This window comes from Triturus cristatus, chromosome 6 (genome assembly GCF_964204655.1).
Source record: "Triturus cristatus chromosome 6, aTriCri1.1, whole genome shotgun sequence".
Classification (NCBI taxonomy): domain Eukaryota; kingdom Metazoa; phylum Chordata; class Amphibia; order Caudata; family Salamandridae; genus Triturus; species Triturus cristatus.
This window is the reverse complement of record NC_140589.1, coordinates 918978807-918991766: the sequence shown is the minus strand read 5'-3', so window position 1 is coordinate 918991766 and position 12960 is coordinate 918978807. Positions and strand designations below refer to the sequence as shown.

General features: G+C 43.9%; 1 protein-coding gene across 1 annotated transcript in view; it reads left to right on the top strand.

Moving 5' to 3' along the window:
• The window catches only part of SOS1 (SOS Ras/Rac guanine nucleotide exchange factor 1), a 556506-nt gene that overhangs the window by 437570 nt on the left and 105976 nt on the right, over positions 1-12960 (top strand). Inside the window, exon 18 of the mRNA XM_085611592.1 lies at positions 3620-3792. Coding sequence (XP_085467718.1) covers positions 3620-3792 — 173 coding nt within the window. The remainder of the gene's footprint in view (positions 1-3619; positions 3793-12960) is intronic.

Genomic DNA, 12960 nt, shown 5'->3' with positions numbered 1-12960 from the left:
CAGAATGCCTTCTTCTGTTTTACCTTTTGCTTATCCACCCATTCTCGCAAATGGGTGGCGATCTCATATATCCATGCACGCTTTGGCACCCTGGTTTCTTTTCTAGTGTGGAGGTTGGTCATGTCCTTCTCCCTTGCCTCCTCCCCTTTATCCATTAGTTAGGGGTCTATTTTTCATATTTAGTGCGTGTTGTTGCAAAAATGTTGTCACGTGCTGTACATTATGTTGCTAAAGTCTTGTTATTGACTCCCATGACATTCATGTGGCGGCAGACTGCTTGTTGTTTCCCGTAACATTCATTCGCTGTTTGCTTTATAGGAGGGTATCGTTCTTTGTTTCTGCGTGACTGTCTCTATGAGGCAAGTACTCTGCACTCGCCCTTCAGTCACTTACGTTATGTAGTGTTTTTCTCTACAATGCAGAGTGATGGTTCTCTTCATTTTTATTCTTTATTGTCATTGTCGTCGTAAACTATGTTTAACCCTTTTTTGGCACACTGTTCCCACATATTCTGTTTTAGTGTTGGCTCCACTTTCTGGCGTGGAAACGTTTCCCAGTAGAAAACTGACGTCAGTGCGCTGGGAGGGACTTGTATGGCTCCACTGACGTCACATCCGTGGACGACATCAGAGCGGAGCCATGCGACGCCGTCCCCCGGCACACAGAGGTACTGCTGAAAAATCTCCGGATCCAGACTGGCCCCTGGAGGATATTCTAAGTTAAGGAATCTGTGGCTAGACTGTGTCTCTACCAGATACATCGTTACCGAAGGTAACTTGTTCTTTTTAACGTCTCTTTGTAAAAACGCACACATGATGTTACTCTATCCTTTTCCCGGGAACTTGTTTCAGGGCTACCTTTAAGCTCCTCAATACCTGTGAACACTTGTGATCAAACCAGGAGGGGGAAAACTGTCCCCGCCCCACTGCCTGGGTGGTTAAATGTCCTGAAACCACCTGGGCAATATAGGAGAACGAGCTTAATATATCCTCGCTCGATGTATGGAAGTCTAGCCAATCTTGTGCTGGCAGGAGGAGAAGAGGCTATAATTAAAGGCCTTTATATCAATACTTGCCCAACATACGCGCCTGCCCTGATCCGTTCAGATTAAGAGTGCCTGTAACTTTTGACTACCTTTTGGCTTGTTGCCCAACTCCATGAGTAAAAGTACCAGTGGATTGTGATCACTGAATGGATTATGTTAAATACGAAAAAAACCTGGGCCACTCCCAGGGAGGTTATCACAAAGATAAAATCTATAATGGTGGAAGAACCCCTTCCTTATAGGACGGGAGCAGGTGTGAGATAGACCCGGTGTGCCAGTGGTCTAAGGTGTGTATCAGATTATAATTGGCTAAAAACGTATTTGTCTCCTCCCTTTCCAAGGAGTGCTCCATATGCAACTCCTCTGAGAGCACACAAGGCTGGGCGTTGGATAGATTCTTTGTAAAAGAAGGTCACAGATGGCAATTAAAAACCCCTGCTAATATGATATGTTTTCCCAAAGCCCTCCTCCTTTAGGGAGTCTAGGGCACAGCTTAAGATGTGCAAGTTGGACAGCCCACCTTTTCCCCTCTTAGAGTTATAAAAAAATTATTATAGCAATCGAGGGAGCTAAATGATAACCATCTATCGTTGGAAAACTTGGAGGGCAGGCCTGCCACATTCCAGGATATTAAGCTAAATTCTCTGCCAGGATTGTGGTAAGCGCCACCGGTGGGGGCCGGGGTAGGGGTGGACATGTGAAGTCTCATCTGGGCATCAGGGTTGGACAATGAGGGCAGAAGGGAAAGGGTGGCAGATAGAATCACATTTGGACTTGATACTGGAGGGGCACTGGCTACCTCTGATCCCTTGCACAGGGGGCATGAATGGTGAGGCAACTCAATAGATCTAACCTCTGACTCCTGAAGTCAGTTCAGCTTGTTGAAGTCTGCGAAGGGTGCAAAGGGATTAGAGAATGGTAGCGGCCTCCCCGTACCTCCTTTATTAAGCCCCCCCCCCCCCCCCCCCCCCGCAGAGTTCCTTATCCATGTTACTCAACTGGGATATATAGTAAAAGCCCAGCGGTAATATTCTGATACATGTGCCAGGGGAAAATGTTTTAGATGCTCCGAGGAGGATTTCCCGCGCTAAATCGGAGTGTTGTAATGAGATAATAATTCAGTCTCCTTCAAAGTTTTTCCTTGAGGCGCCTATCCAAGCCACTCTCTATGCCATCAATATGTCATGGTAATCCCTGATGGAAAACCCAGAATGCTGTGCTAACCAGTGCATGGTTTAACTGATCAATTGAGTTAAACATCTCACAGTTAGGGCTGTCATGGGGCTATGAAAGTTTGACTGGGTACCTGCTGCTCACAGTGCTCTTTTGTAGATTCTCTTTGTGAAATGTAGATTTTTAAATTGTTTTTGTAATTTAACAAGCTGAAGTTTGGGGGCAAAATATTGCATTTTTCAAAATAGGTTATTTAAGCAGATGGCGGTGTGCTAATCAGTAACACTGTCTGAAACCTTGATGTGTAAGGTTAGTGTAACCTGACTGCTGCCTGAAACTGTAAGATCTCCGTAACTTGAAAAACAGCACTATTATTTCAGCCTGCAAAATCTGTGTGGCTGTTCTTGCCTGCGACTGTGAGGTTTGTGTTCTTGTTTTTCTTTATGTATGTGATAGTTGTATAGCACAAAGCCAGCAAAAGGCAGTGGAGCTTTATACAGGGGGAAGGGCAAAGGATACAGTCAACAAATACTGTGAGAGAAAGCTGGCGGGGGGTGTAGCGTGCAAGGATCAGGCTTAATTGATACGCACTCACACAATGTACTGGAATACAGTGCTCTTAGGCTCTGTCTTTTTATGCAATATGTGTTGTATCTTTCACTTGAACTTTCCTAGCCTCTCCGAGAAGTGTAAACTGGTACAGTGAGCTGAAATATAAGATTTAACAAATTGACAATGGATCTGGTACTGACATTGACACCAAATGTACTGTGGATTTCTTCTCCTCCTTATCACTGTCCTGTTACAAATCCTGATGACTGCCAAGTCTAATTGTTGTTTCATTCGTTTTATTGAAAGTTACTGCACCAACGAAAGGCTGCTTGCATGAAATTGGTACTTTCTTTAACATTAAATTGGTTCCCTTCTTTTTGGTTACACACAGTCCCACAGTACTTAAATAATTAGTGATGGAAGATCAATCTCTTGAATCTTTGTAGCTTCAAACTCTGGTGCTCCCTCAGCCCTGTTTTCAGTATTTAATTCCTCCAAACCTTGTGGCTTCTGTCCAGTTGTGCTTAGCTCATCATTGACAAAGTTCATAAGTGTGCGTTTTATACATTACATCACTTCCACACTTATAAAGCTTCACCCATTCTCTTACAGCCCAAACAGATTCCTCATGTCATTGTTTGTGGAATGAAGCTAAAATTGCAGATAGCACTCCAAATATATCTGCTTTTTGACATACTCTGTAAACTCCTTACCAACACCAGTTGAGTCTGTATTTTTAGCAATTTTTAAAACAGAAAAAGTGACTAAACAATGTAATCATGTTAAGCAATTAAAACTATGTTGGGCATGTTGAAACCTAAGTTTATGACTTTTTAAATATTTAAACAGGAATTTATTTGACAAATATTTTAAAAACTGAAGAAGGCAATCCAGATTTCCTAAAGCGTCATGGTAAAGAACTTGTTAATTTCAGTAAAAGAAGGAAAGTGGCAGAAATAACCGGTGAGATTCAGCAGTACCAGAACCAACCCTACTGCTTACGAGCTGAACCAGAAATCCGAGTGAGTAACTTTTACACAGTACATGTAATGACCAGTCAACAAGATAACCAACTTTAATTTGTACAATTTAGACATTTCAAGAATGATTTTGTGTATTTTGATGGTAAACATCATACCTTGTTTAACAGCAGTTTAATATTTGAGAAAAAATGTAATACATTTCATTTAGGCTGCTTAATGTGCATCTTTTTCTGTTATGGCTTTAATTACTGTACTTTTCAGTTGATAAGCTGGTAATCTTTTTTGGGTTGGAGTAGTAGTAGTAAAAAATACTTTATTGCATTAATCATTTGATTACAATAAATAGAGTATAAACAAGCATAAAAATAGAATAAAGAAAATCACATATTTTCAATGCGTAGTATCCTAAAAAAATATATATATACATAGATCGTGATACCTATTTTTGCATCTATATACAGATCCAATGAAAACCATCTAGTCGTTAATGTTTTATAGGCATGTTCTAAAAACGGAACCATCCTTCTGATTGCACTTTCCCCCGTAAGCCTAAAACAAATAACGTATAGCCTCTGTAGTTGTTCTTAATTTGGCATTATTAAACATGGGGTGTAAATATAACCTCCGTGTAGGCAACAGTCTCGGGCAAATGCATTTTTCCTCGCCGATTCCACAAAGCCGACATGCCTGTGAATCTTTGAGAGCCTTATTCCAAGTCCCTTCAAACTCCCCTCTCGGAATATAGAATTGTCTGAACCTTAGGTATTTTCATTTAATGTAACTGGTCAGATTCCATCATAAGAGTCTATTTCCATCATTGTACTAGAAAGTTGCAGATCTGTTACTCTTTTACTCCGGAGCTCCTCCATTATTAGATGTTTCAATGTGCATGAATCGGCCTTAGCACAATCTATAATATAGTTAGCACAGCTGTTCTTATGCAGTATTTCCACGGATTTAAGGCCAAATTCCAACCGTATCATACAGTGTGGCGTAGCCTGTCGTAGGTGGAGTATGGTGCATATGCATTTCATAAAACATTTTTCGAGTTCAAAGATGACTTTCTTGTTCATGGCAGGAGATGCATACAATAAAAACGGAATCATTTTCATCTGTAAAGCTTGTAATGATGGGATAATTGCATTCCCTCCGCACAATTTCATAAATCTCGCAATTGATTTTGCAATAGTTGTAGATTTTACACTTTTACTGACCATATGGTTTAATCATGATAACTTTTTGTCGAATGTTACGCGGAGGTAGTTATATCGGTCCACTACCTCGATTGGGTTTTCTCCTAAAGACCACATTTTTGATTGTGTTGACCATCCAAATGTAACAATTTTAGTTTTAGACAAGTTAGCTATCAAGCCATTCACTTTGTTATATGTATCTAGTTGATTCAGTTTATGCTGTAATCCATTAGAAGTTAAGGATAAAAATACTAAATCATCGGCATATGCTAGGTATGGTATTTTTTTGTCCCATAATTCTGATGGATACATCTGCCAGTGGATTCCTCACCTTGTGAATATCCCCTGCGCCAGCAACATTCGGAAACTTTTGTAGCAGTCCACGCCGATGAGGTCTAAGACGACGTCACACAGACACTGCTCCGCTCGCGACTCCGCTGACGTCACCGGCTCCATAAGAAGACCTCGTCGGCGTGATGACGTCGGTTCCCTTTTTTCCGCGACGTCGACGGCAACGGATTTCGGGACTCGCGCTGTGCTTGTTACTTTGTTTTCTGCTGGATTTCTCTTCTTCAGCTGAAATGTCGACGAAGAAGTCTGGTTTTAAACCTTGTCGAGAGTGTGGAAAGCACATGTCGATAACGGATCCGCATGAAGACTGCGTGTGGTGCCTGTCATCGGACCATGATGTGGAAGGATGTTCTTGCTGTCGCAAGATGAGCTCCAAGGCTCTTAAGGAGAGGGAAGCAAAATTGTTTATTGCCAAGATGAAGAAGGAAAAAAGAGGCCTGAGAAGGTCGAAGTCGACTTCAGGGCATGCTTCTAAGTCCAAGAAGCACAAGAAAAAGAAGAGGCATTCATCTCGTCATCACTCAAAGGGATACGGCTCCGAGATCGACATCGCCCTCCCGACGCCGTAAGGACTTTGTATCTCCTTCGCCTGTTCCTGATTCACCTATTGGCCTTTTTGTCTCCTGTGGCTTCACCGGAGCATTCTCCGGCTCCGGCCCCGGCTCCATCTCCGATGCCGGCTCCATCTCCTGCTTCGTCTCCGGTTCCGATTGAGGAGCTTCTAGCTCCGGGTGAGCATTCGGCTCCGCTGATTCCACCGTCCGCGCCGGTCGGCCCGAGTCCTGTGATGCCTGAGCAATATCCTGCATTTCCAGGTCAGGACCCTACGCAATATCTTAATGCTATGTATGGAGTCTTGTCCAGAGCCATGTATCTACAAATAAGCTCAGACCCAAACAACCAAGAGAGACCCACATTTAAGAACTGCTCCACAATTGACTATATTTTCCTATGCAATCAGCTTGCTAGCAAAATTGAAAAGTTTGAAATTAAAACAGACGACACAAGTGATCATGCATTACTTCAGGTAGAACCTAATGTCACTACCAAAGAACGAGAAAAAATCATAACGGTTTCCCAAACAACAGGCTCTGAAGATCATGCCCTTGTGAGAAGAATAAAATGGAATATCAACCAGGTGACGGCTCTAAAACATTGGAAAGAACATACAGAGATTAAACCTGGTGTTGCGCCTAATAGGGAAAATTGGTCAGAGTGGACAAATGACCTGAAAACATGCTTGAAGACAGCTGAGCCTAACTCTAAGGAGATGATCATTACACAATCCACAGACAATAATAAAAAATTGATTGATATAACTCGTAACTGAAAAAGGGCAAAAAGAGCATATAAGAACGTAGGCTCGAAAAATACACGGGACAAGTACAATGAATTGCATAAAGAACAGAAACAACTGCTCTGGACAATCAAGCAAAATAGGCTTGAAGAAGAGTGGATTAAAATCCACGAATTAACAAAACCTCATAAACAACGACAACTCTGGCATTATATAGCCGAATTAACAGCAAAGTAGTCCTGAGTAATGCTGTACATGCCGACGCATGGGTGAGACATGTGGACGCAATATACGTGGATAAGGAAGATTTCACTAAACCTGGAAGCTCCATGGTGTACATAGAGAGCATAAATAACGACGCGGAACCCACAAACCCCATAAACCTAGCCATGCTCAAAGACCAGGTAAGAGCTGTTGAAAAAGTGATCAAAAAGATAAGGAAAGATGGGGCACCAGGACCTAACGGCCTGCCAGCTGCGATGTTCAGGGAAGATCCAACTTATTGGGGGAGAGTTTTATCCGCCTTATTCAACGAATGCAGATTACAGGGCAAGGTGCCTGACTCATGGCGTAGGTCAATCTTACAACCCATATTTAAGAAGGGCGATACTACAGAACCGAAGAATTACAGATTAATAGCCCTTCTGGACTCTGAGGGGAAAGCCTATGCAAATACCCTGCTAACAGAATAAACCAGATGGGTTGAAGAAAACAAAATTCTCCCCTTCTATCAAACAGGGTTCCGCAGAGGCAGCTCGACAATTGACAACATCACGGCAATATCATATCTAGGTCACCAAGCCAGTAGTAAGGATAATAAACCAGTTTATGCCTGTTTTATAGACTACTCAGCAGCGTTTGACGGAGTGCCACATTGCAAGCTTTGGTCCAAATTGCGCAACTGGCAAATTCCATCTGGCCTCCACAATGCCATTATTTCGCTATATAGCAATACCTGGATCAGAGTCAAACTTGTAAGTAACATTACAACAAAAAAGTGTTTAACAAACCGGGGCTTAAAACAGGGATGTGTACTTGCCCCATCACTTTTTAACTTATATACAGCGGACTTGGGCAAGTCGATCCAAAATGCTAACCTAGCAGTTCCAAAAATAGGTGCGAACAAAATTCAAATTTTACAATATGCGGATGACTTAGTGGTGATGGACCACACGAAAACAGGCTTACAAAGGGGCCTCAACGCTCTAAAGGATTACAACCTGAATAATGAATTAATGATGAACCCGGAAAAGACCAAAGTTTTGATCTTTGGGAACTGTATAAAAAACAAAATCCTAAAATGGCATGTGGGAAAAGAGACAATAACCGTCTCAAACTTTTATAATTACCTTGGGTGCTGGCTGAGCGATACAGGAAAAGCTACTATGCACTTACATAAAATGAAATCTAAGGTGGAGTCCACAATATATGTTACAAGAGAAAATGCAGAGCCCCACCACCATCCCAATTAGAAAGGTGCTACAATCAAAAATAAGGGCAGTCGCGGGATACGCCCAGCAGGCTTTCCCCGGAAAAATGAGCACAATGATGGACAAAGCGCAGTGTCGGGCGTACAAACGTATCTTCAAACTACCGAAATACACCAGCAATAGCGGGATTCGCCTGAAATTCGACTTGGTGCACCAGAGCAAAGAATGCTTAGGCACGCAAGCAAAATACTACTATTCAGTACTTAAGGCGCCGAACGGGAGCTTGAAGAGCAGGCTGAAACCCATTTATGACAGCTTACCCAATCCATGGCAGGCTTATCTGCAGGAAGCAGTAGAAGTTTTGGCCTTGGCAACACAAAACTGGAGCCAGGAAGGCATAACCTACCCGATTATTAAAATGGCAATAAGCAAACAATATTATCGACTGTCAAGAGAAATAGACTTAATAAATTTTGAAAAAGGAAGAGGTAAATCTGGGGTGATAACTTACAAGGACCACAAATCCCAGCCTTATCTTGATCAAGCACTGGGGAGAAAGGCCCTAAAAAACATCCAATGGGCAAGACTTGTACCTCTCCCAATAAAAGAACTAAATCCTGGCTGGAAAACCTTGGAAAATAAAATCTGCTGCAGAATATGTAACTCCAAAAGAGAATCATTGCTACATCTGATGTGCTGCTGTACGGGGTTCTCACAATCCCGTCGGAAGTTACTAAAGCCAATATGGCTACGAAAAGGTGTCCGAACAACAAAAGAAGCAGTTACAGCCATATTTTCTTGTACAGTAACAACGGATCTGGCCAGAATCGGGAGATACATGCAGGACGTTCGCTCCAGACTTGACAAAGACAATGGACTCGGATAATTCCAGAAAAATAGTCTCGAGGTGCACAAACGAAGTTGATACTATGGTGATAATGTCTTTTTAAATTTAACTAATTTTTAACTTTTATATAATGACCATATTGTTTTATGCTTTTTATGGAAAGAAAAAAGCCATAATTGTTATTGAATCGCCTTCTTTCTTACTTTGCTTTATTGCAAATGGTTTTAAGTAACTGTGCAATAAATACATTTTTGACTATCACAAATGTGTCTCTTTCATATGCACAAGTTACTACTTGTGTAGCGATATATCTGTAAGAGACATTAGTTAGTGATAGATTCCTTACCGCCCCACCTATCTTCCCCGTTCTGCGAACTGGTTACTAGGGTTAAGGTCATCCCTCTTAGGGCCCTAGTTTTCTGCACCAATGGTCAGTAGCTTGCATGGCGCTGCGTTCCTGGCGCGGAAAGTCGTTTACAGAACTGACGTCAGTGCGCATGGGTGGCGACGAAGTACTCTCCGTGGCGTCATCTCGGCGCTTACGACGCCAGTGACGGACGCGGAGCCGCACAACACCACCTACTGACACGCAGGGGTACTGCTAAGCAAAACTTTCCGGATCCAGTCTGACGCCTGGGGATATTCTAAAGTAAGGAATCTATCACTAACTAATGTCTCTTACAGATATATCGTTACACAAGTAGTAACTTATCTTGATAATGCCGTGTTTAGCTCTACCTGGCAGGATTACCTGGTCCACCTGGAGGAAGGTTTTGCAGGCCTTTCAAACTGCAGGCCTAACTTTCAAGGCATCCAAATGCCAGATAGGGCAAGGAACTGTTGTATACTTGGGCCACCTTGTAGGTGGAGGCCAAGATCAAGCCCTACAGCCCAAGATCCAGGCAATTCTGTATTGGGAAGATGCAACCACACAGACCCAAGTGACACAAACCCAAGTCAGGGCATTCCTTGGCTTGGATGGGTACTGCAGGAGGTGTGTGAAGGGGTATTGATCCATTGTGACACCCCTCACAGAACACACCTCCAACAAGATGCCCAAGAAAGTGAACTGGACAGTTGGTTGTTAAAAAGCGTTGACACCCTAAAAGAGGCAATTGTGCTCCGCACCTATTCTCAAGGCTCCACTTTGCTCCAAGCAGTTCATTGCGCAGACTGCTGCCTCTGAGCTAGAGATAGAAGCGGTCCTATACCAGATCTGTGATGATGGACAAGACCAACCTGTTTCTTTCATAAGTAGAAGGCTACTCCCAAGGAAGCAGTGTTGGAGTGCCATTGAGAGGAAGGCCTTTGCTGTGGTTTGGTCCCTGAAGAAGTTGAGACCATACCTGTTTGATACTCACTTCTTATTTCAAACTGACCACAGACCTCTCAGATGGCTAATGCAAATGAAAGGGGATAATCCAAACCTTTTGAGGTGGTCCATCTCCTTACAGGGAATGGACTTTACAGTGGAACATAGACCTGGGACTGCCCATGCCTGAAAGGTTAGTCACATCCTTTTTCGTTTGGGTGCGTTGTGTAGGAAAGTGCCCCTTTTTGCATGGTTACCCCAACTTTTTGCCTGACACTAAATGCACTTTGACTTGGTGTGCCCAGGGTCCCTCACAATCCAGTTCCGAGGGCCTGTCTTCTTTCCCAAAGCTGGACCTTTGTACCCACAATTGGCACCTCTCTGACCACAGGTAAGCCCTTGTAAAATGTTCCATGGGTACCAAGGGCCCTGTGACCAGGTAAGGCCTCTAAGGGCTGCAGCACCTATTGTACCACCCTTAGGGGCCCCTGCACCGTAACACCCACCCACTGCCATTCCCGACTGCAAATTTTGGTGTATAGAAAAGTGAAGAGTCGACATGGCACGCATGCATGTGTGCCATGCCTGTGGCCTAGGTAAGTCACCCCTCTAGCAAGGTGTACTAGACCACAGGTTAGGTTACAGTTTCAGGAGAAATGTACCCCTACAGTGTCCAAGTCCATTATTAGACCTTGTAAGTGCAGTAAAGACATAAAGAGTATATGGTTTGGGAGTTGGTTATTACGAACTCCACAGCTCCATAATGGTTTTAATGAAACCTGGGAAGTTTGGTAACAAATTTATCAGCACATTAAACCTACACTGATGCCAGTGTGGGTTTTATTATAAAATGCACTCAAAGAGCATCTTTGAGATGGCCCCTGAAAAACGATCGGCCCTGGTGTGTTTCCTAAATGGCTGCCCGCCATTGCCATGACCAGACAGGTTTCTGGACCCCTGGGTAGATATCCTCTGCTCTCTGGGTCCAAAAACAAAGCCTATCCTGGGCAGAGGTTTCATGCTTCCACCCCCAGGATGGGCTGGATCCACGAAGGGGAAGCTTCAAAGGCCTGCCGCCTTTGTGAGCTGCCGCCTTTGTGAGCTGCCCCAGCCTTTTGCTGACTACAGCAAATGGCTCCCACTGGTTGTGTCTCCCACTTTGGGTGGCAACTGGACGGTGGCATAATAGGGGGTGTACTCACCCCCCAGAAGGGACCCATTGGTCCCAACCTGCACATCCCTGTAACGCCCCTAAATTTAGTATTTAAGGGTCACCCAGAACCTTGCATCAGATTCATGGAAGAAAGAAGGACCGAAGAGCCATGCTGACCCAGGAAGAAGAGGAAACCAACTGCTATGGCCCCAGCCCTACCGGCCTGTCCCGACTCCGACCTGCCTACAGTGGAACACCGGCACGTCCCGCAGGCAGCAACACCACCAGAAGGGTCCCCACGACCGCAACAGGAGCTGGTAAAAAGATCCGATGCCCCACGGGCTTGGGTGGCCCAACGATGGTGTCCACGCAACCCCCAAGAACGCAACTTACCTGTCCTGCTGGTGGTCCCCTTAAGGAAACTTCCTTGCCCGAGCCTGCAGCCTTGTCTTCAAACCAAAGATCACTATTGCAAACCATAGGGCTCCTGACGTCTTCTTGGCACTCTGCATACAGCTGCCTCCATATTGCTGGTTGTGCAGTTCTGTTGCTGGTTGCTGGCCCCTGTAGGGCTGATCCTAACCCCAGGAGCTTTGCTCCCACACCTGAGTGACCTGCTCGTAAGTAGCCCCTGATCAAAGGCCTCCTTAGTCCCTTTGGCTAACATTGGGCCACTGTACTCTACATCTACACCCGGCCGCCCCAGTGCCGCTGGTGGTGAAATTGAGTGCCTAGCTGAACCTTGGGGAACCTTCTTTTGCCCTTAGGAGCCAATGTTATGAGTTTTTGTTCCTAAAAGGCTCTAAGTGTTGAACTGTTTTTGTATGAAAGAAAAGTAACTATGCTTTAAACCGTAAAGTGTTGTACTCACCGTTGTATTGTAGTATCCACGGTATGTTAACAAGTAGTTGATCAAAAAGTAACGCAAAAGAAATCAAGAGTAATTTCTATGTGTTCTAAGTTGTTTTAAAAGCAAATACTAACCTGTAATGATTGTGTTCCATTCGCAACTGCATTTCCTTGTAAAGGTTTGCATTTGAAAGTACATTTTACTTACCTGTGCCAAGATCTGCTTGGTTATAGAAATAAAACTTAAGTATACTTTTTTTTAACTTAGCGAATTGGTCTGGATTCTGTCTGAGTGTGTGTAATCAGTCCTTGATCGAGTGAATACAATAAATGCTTAACACACCCTCCTGATAAGCCTAACTGCTCGCCCACATTACCACAAAGAGAGCTGTTAGTGATTATCTAATTTAGCCTCTGCTATACCTCTGGGGATACCCTAGACTCTGTGCATACTATACCTTACTTGGGTATTGGATATACAAACCTAACTTCCTACAATGGTTGCAGCACAGCACACCTGTGAAGGTCTGAGGTTCCAGTCTTCCCCAACCTCGATGTTTGGTTGTTGAAGGCAGGCTCACCCCAGGCAGTTATCTCCCACCTCCAGACGGTGGCGAACCTCCTACACTCGCTGGGGTTCACTATCAACGTGTCGAAGTCCCTCTCAGCAGATGCTCCCTTTAATCAGAGCCATTCTGGACTTGGTGTAGTTTCAGGCTTATCCTCCCTCCTAACCAGCGAGTACAGAATATTCAGGCTATGATACTGATATTTC